Source organism: Berghia stephanieae, chromosome 2 (genome assembly GCF_034508935.2).
Source record: "Berghia stephanieae isolate SIO BIC M18660-M18661 chromosome 2, UCSD_Bste_1.3, whole genome shotgun sequence".
Lineage (NCBI taxonomy): Eukaryota > Metazoa > Mollusca > Gastropoda > Nudibranchia > Aeolidiidae > Berghia > Berghia stephanieae.
Genome location: NC_088361.1, coordinates 111,701,387 through 111,722,287, shown reverse-complemented (window position 1 = coordinate 111,722,287; position 20,901 = coordinate 111,701,387). Strand labels below are relative to the sequence as shown.

The 20,901-nt window shown below is 37.6% G+C and overlaps 1 protein-coding gene across 1 annotated transcript in view; it reads left to right on the top strand.

Moving 5' to 3' along the window:
- LOC144963823 (angiotensin-converting enzyme-like) overlaps positions 1-2,217 on the top strand; it is a 51,322-nt gene extending 49,105 nt beyond the window's left edge. The window contains exons 15-16 of the mRNA XM_078897759.1: positions 89-255; positions 1,714-2,217. Coding sequence (XP_078753885.1) covers positions 89-255; positions 1,714-1,748 — 202 coding nt within the window. The 3' untranslated portion in view covers positions 1,749-2,217. The remainder of the gene's footprint in view (positions 1-88; positions 256-1,713) is intronic.
- Positions 2,218-20,901: the final 18,684 nt, after the last annotated feature.

Genomic DNA, 20,901 nt, shown 5'->3' with positions numbered 1-20,901 from the left:
AAGTCATGACACCAAAAGCACTCGATTTTAAGTACGTAATTCTTTGACCTAAATTTTATTTTGAACTGTTCCGTGATTTCATCAACAGAAATATGATGGCACTTGGTAGGTCCAAGTCATGGCGCGATACATTGCAGCAACTCACTGGACAGAGGAAACTAGATGTTCAGCCCTTTTTGGATTACTTTAAACCATTAATCGATTTTTTGGATAAACAAAAATTAACTGATGTCGGTTGGAAGCAATCTTGTCCAGGTATTAAATTTGTTTCATATATATATATATATATATATATATATATATATATATATATATATATATATATATATTATATATATATATATATATATATATATATATATATATATGCATATATATTAATGTTAAATCCTTGTGGGGAAGGGGTGGATTGATGTGTTAAATCCTTGTGGGGAGGGAGAGGATTGATGTGTTAAATCCTTGTGGGGAGGGAGAGGATTGATGTGTCAAATCTGAAATGTTTTTTTTTTTTTATTGGAGATTCGTCTTCCTCTTAGATGTTTTTGAACGAGAATTATATATATATATATATGCATATATATTAATGTTAAATCCTTGTGGGGAAGGGGTGGATTGATGTGTTAAATCCTTGTGGGGAGGGAGAGGATTGATGTGTTAAATCTTTGTGGGGAGGGAGAGGATTGATGTGTCAAATCTGAAATGTTTTTTTTTTTTTATTGGAGATTCGTCTTCCTCTTAGATGTTTTTGAACGAGAACACTTTCCATCTTAAATGTCTTAAAGAAGTATTCCATTTTGTTTAGCAGCTATTTAAGCTACGTGTTTCAAATCTCAATGAGACGAACACGTTAATGTACTCGTTTGATTCAAAAGAGTTTAAAACACAAATTTCGTTTTTAGATTGCGAGTCCAGCCTCACTAATTAATTCATAAGCGTTGAGACAGTGAAAAAAACATTAGATAGAAAATCTCGTGGTCCAAGCCACAGGGCTTTTGGTGTTACACAACCACTCGTCACGTTCGGTCCTTTGAAGATGTACCGCCTTTATGACGGCTCTCAACGATATGCAGCATCGGTACTAACGAGATCTTGTTAACGGCGGCGAGATGTGACGGAAGGAGGCCATATTCGAGTAATTTTTTTCTCGTATCTCGATCGGTACGATTTCGTTAAGAGTCTGTTGTTAGAAGTGCTTAAGGAGACAAATTATTTCATTGGTTGAGCTATTAATTACAACTCACAATTAACTTTTATTCCCGTGTTGTTCGCCTTGTTATCAAACCATTTTATTAGGTGAGTATCGAGCTATGAATTTACGATGGCTACGATCAGGCTCAGTCCGACATTTTGGGACAGCAAGGTTCTTGCTTCGTACGGGAAAGAAACCGAGTTAAGACGACCCGCCGCACTGCGTGGTCTTGAGCAAGTCACTTAGCCTTAGCTCACTTTGTGGCTCCGCTCTGCCGCTCATGCTTGATTTACTCCAATCTTCCATTGAAAAGGATCCTAAAGAAAATTTTCCTCTTAGGCATGAATATAGGAAATATAGTTTTTCAATTATACATATTTTATTACCGTTTAGATGAGATTTAGCACATGTTATGATTCAGCCATGTTGTTCATATCTTTTAGAATTCATTAAAATTTTATTTGACACTCCTAGTGACATATCTTGGATGATCTCTGATTATTTTGAAATCTATTTATCCACAGTGGACTGTGAAAAACCCAATAAACCCAAGACCTGATACAACGGAACAACTGACCGGACGTAAACAAACCAATACCTGACTTTTGATTAAATACTTTTCTGAGCCATACTTTGGAACCCCCCCCCCCCTCCATCGTCTCTCTCTCTCTCTCTCTCTCTCTCTCTCTCTCTCTCTCTCTCTCTCTCAAAAACAGTTTCGCTTAATGATATCAATTTTATAATACTAATTAATTTGTAACGTCAGATAATCAAGCGTTAAATTTCACTACAATTAGATTTCAGAAATAACGAAATCAGAATCGATTGGGGGGGGGGGGTAGAATAATAATTTCTTACACTCATGTGTTTTTGGAATTCGAACTTTGTTTCCTACGCGCAGCCGCAAGCTCGTGCATTGATTGGGAATTCCAAGAAAAACAAGAGTGTAAAGTATCTTATATTATTATATAATGTTTATGGTTCATACACATTTTTGGAACGGTTACGATATTAAATTATCAAAATGATTATGAGTTGCTTGTATTTATTTGGTACATACAAATTCATATATGTGTTGGTATGATTGTTTGAGGGGTGATAGGGGTTGGTTGTCACTTGTACGGTACGCTCGTTTAATTGTTTTCTTTTTCTCGTGTCTTTGTTCTATTTTTCCTAGAGATGACTTGGCTTTGCCACGGTCATGACTGGAGGTCTGAATCATTAAGGATACGTTTAGATAGGATTTCTTTCGTTTTCCTAGTGGTAAATCATATCTTTCATAGATTGTGTGTTGGTAGAAGAAACAATCTGAGTGTTTCTCTTTTGATCGGGATAATTTATTGGGAATTAATTTATTGGTTTCAGGGCTGAAAATAAAGACAGAGTGGCATAGCCCAGACCTCAGGCACGATGCAACTTCACAAAGTGAGCAAGAGGCAGAAGGGCGGGTGGGGGACAAGGAGGCGAAATTTCATAGCCAGAACAAGACCGGAGTTGACCGTACCTTCCTCGGGTTGCTAAGTATTCTGAACACCTCACCGTCCAGTCAGGGGGTTCGAACCAGGGCTATATAAGCGAGGCGCTGGATAATAGAGGGGAGTTCATGTAAGGTTCGTGGAGCTTAACACAATACCGTCATTCCAGTGGTTGTTTCTTGTGTTATGATATTGTAGTGGCGTTCCATATTCGTGGATTCTCTTCCCTCTGATCAGGCTAGGCTCAGCATAGTGGCCTGATCTTACATCCCGAGGGAACATATCAACGAGTTCCCTCTGTCTATCTCTCCTAGTCTATCTTTATGTTTAAGTTTCTTGTTCTAAAGACTCGTCACACGAGATACCGACAACGGGGCTCAAACTCGGATCTCCTGGTGTAAGATCAATGCTTTATCCACTAGACCATCTTGCCACCTATGAGTTTTTTTTGGGTTCTGCAGAACTACCAACTCCTGTTTTTCCCTGAAAATAACCGTGTGGTTGGGCCTTTTTGTTAAAGTTCTAAAAGAAAACCTGTTAGGATGTCGTTTCTGAATAAAATAATGACCGTCCGTAAGGACGAATACCATCAGCCATCATTACTGTACGTAAGGAACAAATGATGCTATCTTCACTATTTGTACTTCGCACTAAAGCTGGGCAATAGTCGATATTGGTTTCACTGTGCAGGACTCGATTCTACGTCAGTGTATGCATATCGTCTTTCATTTTCTGACACATCCGCCCCACCCTATGTCTTCGAGTGAAATAATTGGGAGTCTTCGTATGAAAATAGGGCACGGGTGCATTAATTACCATTCAAATTTGAAGAATAACGTCGGGAATTTTTCTTTAATTGTTATTTTATGTGAACATTACAACAGGGTCAATTTGCCTTGAGGGGGGGGGGGGAACACACAGTTCTGAACGAATTTGTTAATGTAAAAAAAGAAAATACGGCTTTCTTAAAAAATACAATAAAATTTATCTGAAAACTTGGTTCTTTACTTTGATTTAGAGATTACTTTTTATATGAAAGTAATCTGTCAGGGCCATTAGGACCATGGAGCTAGAGTTTCACGGTTTTTTATAGCGTGAAATGGAAACTAACAATTACTTACTATCCTTTGGATAGAATGCTAGTCTATCACAAAGTACTTTTGACCAGATCTAACAATCCTAGCTACCAAATTACTGCTGGGTGAGCGGGGCATCAGAAAAATAATCGACTGCACCCTGGATCAACTAAGCTATCGATACCTATTATCATAGGCTTGACATTTACAAATAAACTTGAGAAATACAGATGAAACATTATAGGCGATGGACGGCGATCGGTGAGATAACAACTACAGACGGACATAAGATATGGTACTCTGGAGGATACACACTCCACAAACATGGTGTAGCTTTCAGGATTCAGACTTCTAGAATTTGACAAAACCTACAAAATGACCCTTGCAGACGCATTACACCCACATAAACCATCACGAACCACGACTTGGCACTCTCCTGATGGTACAAGTCATAATCAAATTGATTACATCCTCACACCTCAACGCTTCAAATCCAGTATAAATAAAGCCAAACAAGAACAAACCCTGGAGCTGACCTAGGAAGCGATCCTGATCTTGCACTGTGCACCTTTCAACTCAAATCGAAGACCAAATGCACGGTCAAAAACGTCAGAATTCGTTTTGATGTAGAAAATTGAAAGATACTAACGTCGCAGCAATATTTCAGGCAGAGGTCGGTGGTGAATCTGTATCATTGAATTTGATTGATAGCGACAAGAAAATAATATCAGTAGGCCAATGCTGAAGTCAGAAAAGGCATGCGCAATCAAAAGAAAAATAGATAAATGACCAGTGCAGCAAAATCGACATTAGAATGAGGATCGGAAACCTTTAAAATGCATACAACACCCTTAAAATGCTCATTAAAAACAAACAAGCGAAATCAACAGCTATTAAAGATAAAAAGCGGTGCCTTCTGACAAAACAAGACAAAGGAAAAGCGAGGTGGACAGAATACTGTAGTGGACCCTATAACTCGGGTTCAAACACAAATCGTCCAGAACAATAAGCCTCATAATCCAGCCCAGCAAAATAATGCTAGACACATAACTTGGACAGAGGAACAGGCTGGCTTTAGACCTAAAAGAACTACTATTCAAGACGTGTTCAATAGTTGCCTGTTGGCAGAAAAGTGCTGACAACACCAACAAGTATAATTCCACAAGTTTATCAATTTCAGAAAAGCATTCTAAAAATTATGTCACCGTGGTCTTTGGAATACACTCAGAGACTTCAATTTTGATGAAGGGATCATAAGAAACAATTGAATCACTCTATGAATATGCAACAAATGCCGTACTACTTAAGGAGATTCATTCAAACCTACAGTTGGTGTCAGGCAGGCTGAATTCTTTCACCTACCCTATTCAACATTTGGAGAGAATAATTCAGGAAACTCTCAAAAACCATCGGAGCACAGTATAAATAGGGGGCAGAGTTCTCTGCAACCTTCGATTTGCAGATTACATTTACTTGATGGCAACAAATGAACACGAATTACAGTCTATGACAGATCGTCTATCAGAAACAGCTTGCACATACGGGATGGAGATCAATTTAAAAAAGTCGAAATCTAGCAAACAGCCGAGACAATCCTGAGACGAGAATTAATGTCAACGGTAGCAGCTGCTTCTAATGGTGCTCACACTATTATGTTGTGAAGATAGACCCAATCACCAAAGTCTTTACCGCACTCGTGCACCTTCACGAACACACCGGCCGGATGCTTTGTCACAACATACCGTTCAACGAGATGCTCTGCGGTTTCGGGCTCCATCCCACATAGGGTACATGTTGGACAGGTGGAAAGTCCCCCCTGATGAAGCGATTTTGCGGTGAGGCAGGTCTTCGACCGAAGCCGATTCGCTACCACCCAGTGTATCCTCTTACTAGTGGAGAAGCCTGGCAACTTCTCACATAGTTTAGAGGAACAACAAGATATGAAGTGAATAGAAAAGTGCCAGAAGACAATAGAGAATAAAAATTTTTTTCGCGGCGGTGGTGGGGTTTGAACCTGCGACCTTATTGGTACGACAACTCCGCCTGGCAGGTGAGAGTGTGGCTCTACCGTGTGAGCTATCCACGAACACAAAAATATTCGTTTCAAACTCAAAGTCATTACTAGATCCCTCTCTCACCCACTTCTTGAGACCGCCGATTCGTTCGTACACCACCATCGCGAATAATTTTGACCAGCAGTTAAGCTTAAGCCAATTTCTCAACACAAACATATAACATAGAAACGATTGAGACATTGAGTATGCTCCGGTGTATGGGGTGAATTTTTAATTCAGAAAAGTGAGTGGAGCAGGCACTTATGTTGGTAACAACAAGATATGAAGTGAATAGAAAAGTGCCAGAAGACAATAGAGAATAAAAATTTTTTTTTCGCGGCGGTGGTGGGGTTTGAACCTGCGACCTTATTGGTACGACAACTCCGCCTGGCAGGTGAGAGTGTGGCTCTACCGTGTGAGCTATCCACGAACACAAAAATATTCGTTTCAAACTCAAAGTCATTACTAGATCCCTCTCTCACCCACTTCTTGAGACCGCCGATTCGTTCGTACACCACATCGCGAATAATTTTGACCAGCAGTTAAGCTTAAGCCAATATTCTCAACACAAACATATAACATAGAAACGATTGAGACATTGAGTATGCTCCGGTGTATGGGGTGAATTTTTAATTCAGAAAAGTGAGTGGAGCAGGCACTTATGTTGGTAACAACAAGATATGAAGTGAATAGAAAAGTGCCAGAAGACAATAGAGAATAAAAATTTTTTTCGCGGCGGTGGTGGGGTTTGAACCTGCGACCTTATTGGTACGACAACTCCGCCTGGCAGGTGAGAGTGTGGCTCTACCGTGTGAGCTATCCACGAACACAAAAATATTCGTTTCAAACTCAAAGTCATTACTAGATCCCTCTCTCACCCACTTCTTGAGACCGCCGATTCGTTCGTACACCACCATCGCGAATAATTTTGACCAGCAGTTAAGCTTAAGCCAATATTCTCAACACAAACATATAACATAGAAACGATTGAGACATTGAGTATGCTCCGGTGTATGGGGTGAATTTTTAATTCAGAAAAGTGAGTGGAGCAGGCACTTATGTTGGTAACAACAAGATATGAAGTGAATAGAAAAGTGCCAGAAGACAATAGAGAATAAAATTTTTTTCGCGGCGGTGGTGGGGTTTGAACCTGCGACCTTATTGGTACGACAACTCCGCCTGGCAGGTGAGAGTGTGGCTCTACCGTGTGAGCTATCCACGAACACAAAAATATTCGTTTCAAACTCAAAGTCATTACTAGATCCCTCTCTCACCCACTTCTTGAGACCGCCGATTCGTTCGTACACCACCATCGCGAATAATTTTGACCAGCAGTTAAGCTTAAGCCAATATTCTCAACACAAACATATAACATAGAAACGATTGAGACATTGAGTATGCTCCGGTGTATGGGGTGAATTTTTAATTCAGAAAAGTGAGTGGAGCAGGCACTTATGTTGGTAACAACAAGATATGAAGTGAATAGAAAAGTGCCAGAAGACAATAGAGAATAAAAATTTTTTTCGCGGCGGTGGTGGGGTTTGAACCTGCGACCTTATTGGTACGACAACTCCGCCTGGCAGGTGAGAGTGTGGCTCTACCGTGTGAGCTATCCACGAACACAAAAATATTCGTTTCAAACTCAAAGTCATTACTAGATCCCTCTCTCACCCACTTCTTGAGACCGCCGATTCGTTCGTACACCACCATCGCGAATAATTTTGACCAGCAGTTAAGCTTAAGCCAATATTCTCAACACAAACATATAACATAGAAACGATTGAGACATTGAGTATGCTCCGGTGTATGGGGTGAATTTTTAATTCAGAAAAGTGAGTGGAGCAGGCACTTATGTTGGTAACAACAAGATATGAAGTGAATAGAAAAGTGCCAGAAGACAATAGAGAATAAAAATTTTTTTCGCGGCGGTGGTGGGGTTTGAACCTGCGACCTTATTGGTACGACAACTCCGCCTGGCAGGTGAGAGTGTGGCTCTACCGTGTGAGCTATCCACGAACACAAAAATATTCGTTTCAAACTCAAAGTCATTACTAGATCCCTCTCTCACCCACTTCTTGAGACCGCCGATTCGTTCGTACACCACCATCGCGAATAATTTTGACCAGCAGTTAAGCTTAAGCCAATATTCTAACACAAACATATAACATAGAAACGATTGAGACATTGAGTATGCTCCGGTGTATGGGGTGAATTTTTAATTCAGAAAAGTGAGTGGAGCAGGCACTTATGTTGGTAACAACAAGATATGAAGTGAATAGAAAAGTGCCAGAAGACAATAGAGAATAAAAATTTTTTCGCGGCGGTGGTGGGGTTTGAACCTGCGACCTTATTGGTACGACAACTCCGCCTGGCAGGTGAGAGTGTGGCTCTACCGTGTGAGCTATCCACGAACACAAAAATATTCGTTTCAAACTCAAAGTCATTACTAGATCCCTCTCTCACCCACTTCTTGAGACCGCCGATTCGTTCGTACACACATCGCGAATAATTTTGACCAGCAGTTAAGCTTAAGCCAATATTCTCAACACAAACATATAACATAGAAACGATTGAGACATTGAGTATGCTCCGGTGTATGGGGTGAATTTTTAATTCAGAAAAGTGAGTGGAGCAGGCACTTATGTTGGTAACAACAAGATATGAAGTGAATAGAAAAGTGCCAGAAGACAATAGAGAATAAAAATTTTTTCGCGGCGGTGGTGGGGTTTGAACCTGCGACCTTATTGGTACGACAACTCCGCCTGGCAGGTGAGAGTGTGGCTCTACCGTGTGAGCTATCCACGAACACAAAAATATTCGTTTCAAACTCAAAGTCATTACTAGATCCCTCTCTCACCCACTTCTTGAGACCGCCGATTCGTTCGTACACCACCATCGCGAATAATTTTGACCAGCAGTTAAGCTTAATGCCAATATTCTCAACACAAACATATAACATAGAAACGATTGAGACATTGAGTATGCTCCGGTGTATGGGGTGAATTTTTAATTCAGAAAAGTGAGTGGAGCAGGCACTTATGTTGGTAACAACAAGATATGAAGTGAATAGAAAAGTGCCAGAAGACAATAGAGAATAAAAATTTTTTTCGCGGCGGTGGTGGGGTTTGAACCTGCGACCTTATTGGTACGACAACTCCGCCTACCTTCCCCAACTTTTTCCCTTTTTTTTTAAAACCCCACACGGAGCAAAAAAATTTTCCCCGCCGGAATAGCCAAATGGCCCCAAGGGGGACGTCCCTCAGGGGGGGTTTTGGTTTTTCCCCCCAAAAATTTAAAAAGGGCCCGTTTTCCCCCAAAAAAAAATTTTCTTTTCCCCTATTTTCCCGGGGGAACCCCCCTTTGGGGGAAACCCCGATGGGGAACCCGGGGTACAGCGCCCCCCCAAAAATTTTTTTTTATGGCCCCAAAGGGTTTTTGGGGGTTTTTCCCCCCCAAACCAAACGTTTATTTGGGGGGCCACGACTGCATTTTAAAATTTTCATTCCCCCGGATTTTAAAAATTTTTTCACCCCTCGGTACCACTTACAAATTTGGTTTTTATCGGTTAAAAACCCCTTTTCCCGAAAACGCTCTCAAAAGGTTTCCCCATTTTTTTTTGGGAGCAAACGATCCCCCCCACAACGCCCCCGTTAAAAACCCCCTCATGGGGGAATTTTTTCGGGGGGCCCCCAGTGTAGACTTTTTTAAAAAAAAATTTTGGGGTTTTTTTACCAAAAACCCAAGGACCCCTTTTTTTTCAATTTTTTAAAAATTGCCGTACGCTCCCGCCGAGGGGAAAATTTTCTTTCCCCCCAAAAATTAAAAAGAACAACCGGGCAGGTTTTTTTTTAAAACTTTTGAAAATTTTCAATTTTTTACATTAACCCCCCGCACCCAAAAACCCGGAAATTCCCTTTCGCCGCCGATATAAAGGGCTTTTTTGCCCCAAGGGGGTTTTTTTGGGAAAGGCAAAAACCCGGGTTTTCCCAAAAACTTAATAAAAATTTTAAAACCCTATTGTGGTGCCCTTGGGGGGGAGCTGTTTTTTCATTTTTTTAAAAGTTTTTAAACCCTTTTTCCCAAAAATTTTTTTTTTTAATTTTTCCCCTCTTTTTGGGAAATTTTTAAAACATTGCGGGGTATTTTTTAAAAAATTTTTTAAAAAACAGTTTTAAAAAGATAAATAAAGCAATCTAAAAAAATTTTTAAATTAAAATTTTCCCCCAGTTTTTAAATTTTGTTTTTTTTCCCCTTTTGGGGCCCTAAGGGAAATCCCCGTTTTTTCCTTACCTCCCCCCCCTTAATTTTAAAAAAAAACCCCAAAAAAAAAAAAGGGGCCAAAACGGGGACAAAGAAAACAAAAAAAATTAAAAGTTAAAAAAACCCCTACCAACCCAAAAACAAAGGTTCCCCAGCCCGACCAAAACCCAAATTTGAAATTTTTAAATAAAACCCCCCCCCCCCCCCCCCAAAACCCCAAAAACCGGGCCCCCCCGTTTCCCATTTTTTAAAAAAATTTTACACTACGTTTTATTTTTTAAAACCCCCCCCCAAAACAAAAAACCCCCCCCACCACCAACGCCCCACACCCAAATTTAACACTTTTCCAAAACCCAAACCCAAAAAAAAACATCATCCCCTTTAAAAAAAATTTTGGGGTTTTTTGGGGGCGGCCTACCCCCCCAATTTTTTGGGTAAACCAAAATTTTTTGGGGGCAAAGGGCTACCCCTTTTTTAAAAATTTTCTTTTTTTTCCCGGGGAAAAAAACTACGGGGGGGGAAAGGGAATTTGGGGGGGGAAAACCGGGTTTTGTTTAAAAGACAAAAAAGGAGAGGGGAAAATTTTTGGGGGGAAAAAACCTTTTGGGGGGGAAAGGAATTTAAAAAAAGGGGGAAAGGGGCCAAATAAAATTGAAAAAAAGGGCAAAAATTTTGGACCAAAATTTTTAGATAAAAATAAAAACAAAAAAAGAGTCCCCTCAAAAAATTTTAAAACATGAATAACTCTTTTTTTTTCCCACCAAAGGGGATTTTTGGGGAAATTTTTGGGAATCGGCCCCCCCCCCCCCCGTTCCCCGTCCCCGCTCAAAAATTCAGTTTTTAAATTTTCCCGGGGATTCATAATTTTCCCCCTTGGTGAAAAAGACCCTTTTCTCATGTATAAGGGGGGTTTTAAAAATTTTTTAAAGGGGTTTTCGGGGACAGATGGCTTTTTTGGGGGTTTTTTTTAGATCGGAATAAAAAATTTAAATTTTTTTAAAATTTTTTTTGTTTAAAAAACGTAACACTTTTTCTTGGGGGCCCTTATTTTTTTTCCAAACCCGCCCGAAAATTAAAAAATTTTGGAGGTTTTTTAATTGCGGTACCCCCTTAACATTTTTTTTAAAAAAAACCCCTTTTTTAAAAAAACCCATAAAGGGAAAAGGGGTTTCACCCTATTTGGGCCCTAAATTTAAACCGACGAGCAAATTTTTTTCACCCCTTTTTTTCAAAAACTTTAAAAACTTTAAATTTAAAAAAAAACTTTTTTAAAAATATTTTTTATCAAGGGGGATCTTTTTAAAAAAAAACACTCCCCTTTCTACCCCCAGATTAACGTACCAAAAACAGAAAAACTTTTTTCCCAATTTTTCCCCAAGGAAAAGCCCTTTAACAAACAAATTTACCCAATTTTGAGGTCCAAAAAACAAAGTGACTTTTAAATTTTTTATTTTCCAATAAACTTTTTTTAAATTTGGGGGCCCAAAAAACCCCCGTTTCCTTTTAAAAAATTTTTTCCCCTTTTGAAAGGGGGTTTATCTTGTCAAAACCTTCAGACTTAAAAATTTTTTTTGGGGCCCAAAAGGGTTTTTTTTTTTTCCCAAAAATTTTTTTCATTTTTTTAAACCCAAAAAGAAATCCCTTTAAAAAGGGTTTTCTTTTAGAACCTGACGAAATCCCGCCCGCCAAACGGGGTTATTTTTTTGGGGGAAAAAAAAAAGGGGGAATTTTTGAAAAAACCCAAAAAAAAAAAAAAGGGGGAAGAGGTTTAAATTAAAGCATTGCCCTTACACCCGGAGAAAACTTTTTCCCCGCCCCCAATTTTCCCTTTTTTTCAATTTTTTTGTTTTGGGGCGAAAAACCCCCTGAAAGGGGGGCCTTTTCGGGGGTAAAACGGGGGGATTTGGGGCCCCTAATGGGGAGGAAAAATTTTTAAAACCTGGGGGGGAAACCCCTTTGGGAAAACCCCCCAAGGGGGAAATTTTTGGGAAAACCCAAAAGAGCCCCCAGCGAAAACAAAAAGAATTTTAAAAACCCGGGACTTTGGGGTTGGGGGAAAGGTTTTTTCTTTTGACCCTTTTTTATTTTGCCGGGGCAAAGGGACAGGGGGCCGGGGCCTTTTGGGGCCCCCCCAAAAAAACCCGAAAATTGGAAATCATTTTTTTAAGATTGAAAATTGGGGGCCCCGGGGGAATTTTAATTTTTAAACCCAATGTTTCCCCTTGGGGTTTGGTTTTTTTTAAATTGGGGGGGGCTTTTAAAAGGGAAAAAAGGTTTAAAAAGGGTTTTTGGGAAGGGGAACCCAAAAAACCGCAAAATTCCCCCGGAAAAAAAAAATCTTTTCCTTAAAAACCCCCCCCCTAAAGATAACAGAACTCCAGTCAGGGGGCTGTGGCAAACCCAAAGGTCATCTCTGGGAAAAACAAAACCCAAAGACCTAAAACAAAATATTATACGAGCTACCGTAAAGGGTCAAAAAGGGGCCATCCCCGAGCCCCACAAACAAACCCCCCAAAACACAAATTAAAATAAAATTTTTTATAAAACAAAAAAATAAAAACAACCGAAAAATTTTTTTAAATTTTAAATTTTTTAAACCCGGGTTCCAAAAAATATCAAACTCCCACTTATTCACAGGGCCCAAATAACCCAATTTCTTATGAGCCTTTGTTGAAAGGGAAAAATCTTTTTTAAACCTTTGGGTAAATTAAAACCGATTTTTAAACTGGGCCACATAAAGGGGGTTTCGATGTCAGACCTCCGGCATAAGGTTCATTTTCCGAAAAAGAGAATGAATCATAAACATCTTTAAAAAATTTAAATTTGGGTTTCAACATTTCTTTTTTGGGGTTTTTAGGGGCCGTTTTTCCGATTAAAAATGCCCCCACGCGGCTACCTTGGGAACAAAGTTCGAATTCCAAAAACTCAGGATTTTTAAAAAAAATTTTTTATTCACCCCCTAAATTTTTCGTTTTTAATTCTCTCTGCTGAAAGACATTTACAAAAATATTTAAAAAACAAGCCAGTTCTTTTAATTTTTTTTTTCTTTCTAAAAAAAAAACCCAGAAAAATTTAAAAAAACCCCTTATTTTTCGACGTACAGTTTAAAATTTTTATAAATAACATTGTAAAATTTTGAATGTAAGTTTTCCAATTTTAAATTTAAACGAAACAGATAGAATGGTTTTTTTGGGGGTTTCCCCCTTTTTTTCCCCAAGGAAAAATTAAAACATTTAAGAGATAAATGAGATGAGGGAAAATTATGGCTTTGTTAAAAATTTGGGTTCCGTGTAAAAGCCAAAAGGTTTACCTATATTTTTTCCCGGGCCGGCGTGGAAAAATAATTCATTGTTTAAGGGGTCAATCCAAATGATGTCACTAGGATTTCCTAAAAATAGCCAAAAAATAATTTTAAAAAAAAGAATCCCCAGGGTTTTTTTTAAAATTTTGGGTATCAACCTCACTTAAAAAATAATATAATAAATCCCCTTTTTATTTATTCACCCCTAATGAAAATTTTTTTCTTTAAACCCCCATTTAAAGGGGAAGACTAAAATTAACCCAAAGCACACCGCAGTGCGGGCGGGCAATGGGGGAAAATTTTAGTGATTTGCTCAAGGGCCCAAAACGGGGGGGGCGGGTAGTGGGTTACGAAAAAAAGGCCCCATACCGGCCCCAAAAAAGTCGGCCTGCCCTGGACCGTAGGCCATCGAATCCCATACCCCCGAAAACTCCAAAAAAAAAAAAAACCCTTTACAAAACGGGGGCGAATATCGGGGAAAAAATTTTAAATTATAAGTGTAATTAATTGCCCCCAAAACAATAAAAAAATTTTGGGTCTCTTTTGACCCATTCTAACAACTCACTTCTTTTTTCGCTTGGGTCCCCGTCTTCTTTTTTTGGTACAAAATTTTTTTGGTCTATAAAAACTTCAAAATTTACGCATTTAATCTTTGTTATTGTTTTTTGCCATCCCCTTTTTATAGTAAGGCCACAAAAACTTTTTTAAAAAAAACCGGGACTATAAATTTTTCTTGGATACCCCACATTTTTTGGGGGTTTTGGGCCCGGGTAATTCCGGAGGCAATGTTATGAGCTTTTTAGCCAAGCGCAACTAACATAGATAGTTCGAAGATGAGTCACTAAAACCTTTTGGGTTGTTATTTTTTGCCATCCCGTTTGTGATTTTCTCCCCCTAAAACTGTTTTAACCAACTTTTTAAAAGTTCGGGTTAACACATAGTTTTGGGGGTTCGCCTTTAACTTCCGAGGGCAATTTTAAGGACTTTTTAACCCAAAGGGCGCTACAACCTAACAACCCTTAAAATTTTATAAGGGTTTGGGCCCCGGGATTATACCAAAGTTTATTTTGAATTTAAGCATTTCATTTCGTTTTTAAATTTAAAATAAAACCCCGACATAACGGGGAAAAAATATGTTTGCCCAAAAAAAATGGGTTTCCAAATCCCTTTGGGAATTTGTAAACCCCTCCTCCAGCCCAGGTTTTCCATTTTTTACCCCCGGGTTTTAAAAAAGGGTTTTAAAACTTTGGGGATGAATGGAACACAAAATTTTTTTTTTAGAATAAAAAGGGTCAAAAATAAGCGTTTGTTTTTTTGCAACGTTAACAAAATTGTATTTTTCAACACAATATTTCAAGAAAAGTAGCCCTTTCAAACCATTAGGCCCATAGAGCCGGGGGTTTATCCTTTTCTGTCCCGGAAAACCGGAAAATTTACAATTGCATGCTACCCTTTGGGATAGGACGCTACTCAATGGGCAGAGAAACTCTCTGTCATATACAAGGGAAAAAACCCACCCCCCAAAAAAACCCCGGGGTTTGAAAGGGTGAAAGGGGGGGTTTGGGGGGGTTTCGAAAAAAAAGACCCTCAAATATACTCGGGATCGTTTCTATTTCCCCTTTTGGTTTGTGAGCAAATTTCCATAAAGCCCAGCTAAATTTTTGGGGCGTGCACTACGGTTTGAAGTTTTTTCCGGGCTTTCCCTTTGGGAAAACCCTAAAAACAAATTTCCCCCTACGGGATGAAAAAAACGTTTTAAAAAAAATTTATAAAGCCCTCTCCTACGGGTTAAATGTTCGTTTCAAACGGACTCCATTAAACTTTTTTAGCACTTTTTTTTGGGTGGATGTTGAAACACTTTTTCCGTTATATCCAGATTTTCGATTTTTGGGAAACCTCCCCCGGTGCATGATCCCCCTACCTTTCTCCCGACTCTAAAGGGAAAACTTTTACTTTAAAAAAATTTTTGCCATTCCCCGGAAAGTTCTCGGGGGGACTCCCCGGGAAAAAAGGGGGCCGCCCGCGGGGAAAACCTGGGGGAAGGGGGAACACCCAAAATAGAAAAGGGAAAGCTGTTTGGTTTTCTTGGGGAACAACGCTTTGAGGTTTAAACGAAAAGGCCCAATATAAATATCCCTTTTTTAAATGCCCAAAATAAACCTCCAACCGAAAAGGGTGGCTTTTCCCCCCTTCGCCTTTTGTGCTGATCAAGACCAAGGGGTTAATGGGAAAGTAAGTAATAATTGCAAAAATAAAACAATGCAAAACACCAACGTGTAATACCCAATTAAGAGGGCAAAAAAGGGGAAATATCGTACAAAAACAAAACGTTTTTAAAGTTACGCCTTTTAAAAAAAATGTTTTCCATAATTTTTAGGGGTGTTTCTTCCCGGGCAGGTTTATTCTTGTTTTGAAAAATTGAGGTTTTCCCCCTCCACACCTCTTGTTGTTTATCCTTACAAAAAATAACATAAAAACAAAATTTGGAATAAAAGCTTCGATTTTTTTTTTCAAAAAACCAATCAAATGAACTTTTAAAGGGTCCCCCCTTTTAAATCAACAAAACAGGTTGAAAAAAACACTACAGAGGTTAAATGAAAAAAGGGTAGCGGCGTTGTTACGAAATAATAAACAAAAACATTGGGGGGCTCCCTCCCCGCCTCTCCTTTTTTTCACTTTTAAATTTGCGCACCTTTTAAAATACTATTATTTTTAATTTTTTTTCGGTTTCCCTTTCCCAAAATAGCTTTCTTTTCCTTAAAAACCAATTTTTTTTTATTCATCGAAACAAGCCACTACCACAGTATCACATTCTCTGTAGTATTTTCATTCGCCCCTTTTTTTGGGTGAAAAAGAGGAAACCCCCAAACTTCTTTTACCCTTTTTTTGGGTAATAAACCCGAAGCTTCCATTCAATTTTATATATTTATTTTTCGAGCTTCGAAACAGTAAAAAATTACATAGGGACTGACAATAAATTCCAGGGACGAGTTTTTAAAAAACCATTCTTATAAAATAACAGTCCAATTTTTAAATTGAACTTTGCGGGCATACACCTTTGAAAATTTACTCTTTAAACGAAATTTAATCAAATGTACCTTTCCAACTTTTCATTATTACACCAAAAAAAATTTGTTTTGCAAAGGTTTTTTTTTTTTGTTTTTTAAAAACCCCATTGTAATTTTGGGGGTGTTTTTTTTTAGGGAAACCCGCCAAATCCCGGCCCAAAACCCTGAAAAAAGAAAAGGAAGTGGGCACGGGGGGAAATTTAAACCCGGGGACTCGGGAAAGGTGAAAACTTTCATTAGGGGTAAACCGGGGAGGGGGGTTTTTTGGGGGGGTTTTCGAAAAATTAAAAACACCCGTTTTTTTTGGGGTTTTTGCACCTGTCCTCGACCCCTTCACTTTAATCCCCGACGCCCAGGTTGTCACCTTGCTGCCCATCACCTGGAAGTCAATCAGCCCGACAGATCGTGAGGGATCATTTACAACTTTTTAAAACAGTGGGTTGAATAAAAAGAATGCAAGTTTTCAGGTTCGATTTCAATATTAAAATTTTCTAAAAATTGGGTTTTCAAAAATATTCCAAAAAATACTCACTAACTGTGGGACTATCATTTGCCCTCTTAATTTTTGGCCCCACACCGGGCCTTTGTAAAGTTAAGGCCTATTTCTGACCAAAAAAGACCCTCAAAAAGCCCGTCTTTTTCCAAAAAAACAAAAACGTGAGTTTTATTCAATAGTTTAACCAATGAAATAAATTGTTTCCAATTTAGCTTTTTCCCAACGACAAACCCACAGCGGTGCAAAAACCAAAAAAAAAAACGTCAAAAAATGCCATCCTTTTTAATTTTTTATGTCCCGGGCAAAAACGATGGCTACGGACTGACCGAAACCATCGTTAAATTTTAGCCGACACTTGGGCAAAAAAAAAAAACTGACGTTTAAAAGGGCAATCTTGGCCGGGAAAAAAAAAAAAAATCGTGGGTTTTTTATTCATATTCAACAAAAGGGGGCCACTTTTTCCCTTTAGATCTTCAAGGCCCAAATTACTAACCTGCCCTTAAACCAAAAAAATTACGTCAAAAAGTCATCCCCAAAGGGGGGTTTTTTGTTCCCGGCTGAAATTTTGTTAAGGGTCGCCCAGGACTGACCGATTTGTCTGTTTGGAAAATGGTTTTGGGAAGGGAGCTTTTGGAAAATTTAATCAATTGTCTGAAAGTCACGGGCGGCCCCCGCAAATGGCGGGGCCAACGGGGGTACAAACAAAGAAAATTTGGGACTTTTTTTCTTCAAACGGGGGTAGCAAAATTTTTTTTGTCTTGTGATCAGAATGGAAAAGTTCAAAAACATGATCAGATTTTTTAATGTTTTTCCCCCTATGGGGAAAGCTTTTATGTTTGTCGGAGAAATATATTTCATAAGGCGGCCCCCGGGCCCTTTTTCCGATAATTTTGGGGCCCCGTTACTAAAATTTTTCCATGGTCATTACAGGAAGGGGAAAGTCACGACTGTTTTGGGGAAGTGACTGGGAAAAAGTGTGTTAATTTTAAAAAAAACCCCCCCGGGGAAATTTGGGGCGAAAGGGGGAAAAGTTTTAACAACGGTCCCCAGGGTCGGGGAACAGTTTTTCCACTTTCCTTTGAAATAAAAAAGTTTAAAGGGACGGAACGGCAAAAATTTCAAGGAAAAATATTCTTTAAAACGTTAAGGGTTAGTAAATTTCTAGAATCACCATTACCAACCCTTTTATGGCTTGAATTTAAAACAAAAAACAAAACAAAGCAAACAAATTTTTTCACATTTTTCAAGCCAAAATTTTCTATAACAAAATCTTTAAATTTAAATTACTAAAAAACCCGGGCAACGGAGACAAATGTTTTAAATAATGTACGTAATTTTTGATTTCCCTTTTTTTATTTTTTTTTTGTTGGCTTTAGAATAGTTTTTAGCCCCAACGTTCCCCTGTTTTGGGGATTTTTTCTTTTTTTAAAAGTTATAACATTTTTGGTTTTTTTAAAAGTTTTCAGCCACAAACTTCTACTCGTATATCACCGGGGAAACAACTGAAAAAATGCTTTTACCCACCCCAATTTTTCAAAACCAACCAGGGGTAAAAAAGTACCCCGGTTTTTTTAACAGCGTTTACTTTATTTTGAAAAAAAAGAAAATGGTTTGTTGGGCCCTTTCTATACAGGCAAAGGAAAAAGTGTTTTAAACCAAAATCTTATTTTGAATACAACGTTTTTTGAAAGATGGGGAAACCAAATATTGAATAATTTTAAAAATTCAGTGTTTTTTAAAAATTGAGTTTAAAACTTCACTTCCCGAAAAAAGGGGGGTTTGGCATAGAAATTCAAGGCAATGCAAAGCAAACTAATTTATAAAACCTTTATTTCAAAACATTACATTAAAAACCGTTAAAAAGTCCTAAATTTTTATCTCCAACCCCCCCCCCCCCACCGCCTCCAAACCTGGGGGTTTAAAACAAACCCCCCGATCCCCCTTGAAAGGGTTTTTGCCCGTGACAGGGTTTTTTAAAACCCATCGGGCATTTTAAGTACGAGTTTTTTTTGGGGAAAATTTTTAAAAACGTTTTTTTTACGAAGTACGGGCAGTTTAAACTCTAAAAAACATTAGACCTAATACGAGCTTTGGTTTTTTTTTTGGTTCTACCATATGCCCCATGTTTCCCCGCAAGTTTTTATTGGTTGACAAAACCAAAAAATATGAAATCGCTTTCCCCCAAATTCGATTGGGAAACCCTTTTGGGCAGAAGTTAATCATCAGACAATACATCATTGTGCGGCGTGGTTTTAAAAGAGGGAGGGAAAATAATGTTTATTTTAGCTGGGACCCCCCCGAGTGTGTTTTTAGTTTTATTTCAATTGGATAAAATGCAACTTTCTATCAATCCCAAACCCAATCCATCATCTATCTATCTATCTATCTATCTATCATTTTATCATTTTATCTATCTATCTAAACTATCTTCATCTATCTATCTATCTACTACTATAATCTATCTATCTACATCATCTAAACTATCTATTTTATTCTATCGGGCTAACTACTAAAAAATAATTTAAAAATAATAAAAAATAAAAATAATTAAAAAATAATAATTTAAAATAAAATAAAATAATAAAAATAATTTATAATAATAATAATAATAAAAATAATTTAATAATAATAATAATAAAAATAAAATAATAATTTAAAAATTTAAAAAAAATTAAATTTTTTTTGCATCCCAAAAAAGGAAAAAAATTTTTTAAAAGACGTGTTAAAAATTTACACATAAATAAAAAACAAAAGGGGGAAAAAGGAAAGTATATATATTTAAAAAAAGCCGCTCAAACCAAGGGTGCGGGTTTATAATAAAAATTTTTCAAAAACTGTAAATTTTTTAAAACTGTCACTAAAATTAAAATTGAAAAAAATTGCCCAAAACCAAAATAAATTAATAAATTTTAAAATTTTTTACTTTAAAAAAATAAAAATTAAAAAATTTAAAAAAAAAAAAATTTAATTTTTGCTTGTTTTATAAAGCCAAAAAATGGGCCCCGAAAAGGGTTTTTGGGGTCTCCCCTGTTTCGTTTAAAAAAAGAAAAGGGGGGAAAAAACTTCTTTCAACATAATAATTGGGTGGGTTTTATGGGAAAATACTGGCATTTAATATTTTTGTTATTTTATTTAAACAAAAATTTTCTCGATAAAAGATCTAAAAATCTTTAACATCCTTTAATAGCCCTTTAAATTTTTTTTTAATATTTGGAAATTTTTTTTGGGTTTCCCTTTCCACTTCTAAGCAAATTTCCTCCCCCCCAAACTGTTTATACAAAATGGAAAAAAACACTTTTTGATTAGACAAAACACTATCCCACTTCTATCTATCTAAACTATCTATCAAACTATCTATCTTCTATCTATCTACTTCTAAACTATCTATTTTAAACCCATCTAACTACTACTATCTTTCTATCTATCTACTATTCTATCTAACATCATTTTATCCTTTTGATGGGGGAAGGGGCATTTTCTTTCCCCCAAAACCCAAATTTCTACAAAAAAAGGGAAAGGGTGACGTGTAACCAAACGTCACCTGGATTGAATTGGGCCCCTTTTGTCATAGGGCCCCCGTTTTTGACAGCCCCCGTTTATGGAAAAGACCCAATTTATCACAAAACCCAGTTTTATTTACAGACCCCCCTTTTTTCACAGGGCCCCGTTTTTCCACAGGCTCCAAAATTAGCGCAAAATACCTTAATGATTTCTTGCCATTTCCTTTTTTAACTGTAAATCTGATTTCCCAAAAAATGTACAATTAAAATTTAAGTTTTATGTTGTTCCCGCATATTAGAAAATTTAAATACCAAATTTTTTTGGGTTTTTAAAATTTTGTATGCCAAAATTCCCTTTTAACCCATTTAATTTTTTCTTTCCCCATAACTTCCCCTTTTTCCCAAAGATTATATTTTTTACACAAATCGATACAAAATTTAAAAGAAATATTTTTATTTTTTAAAACAAATCCGTATAAATT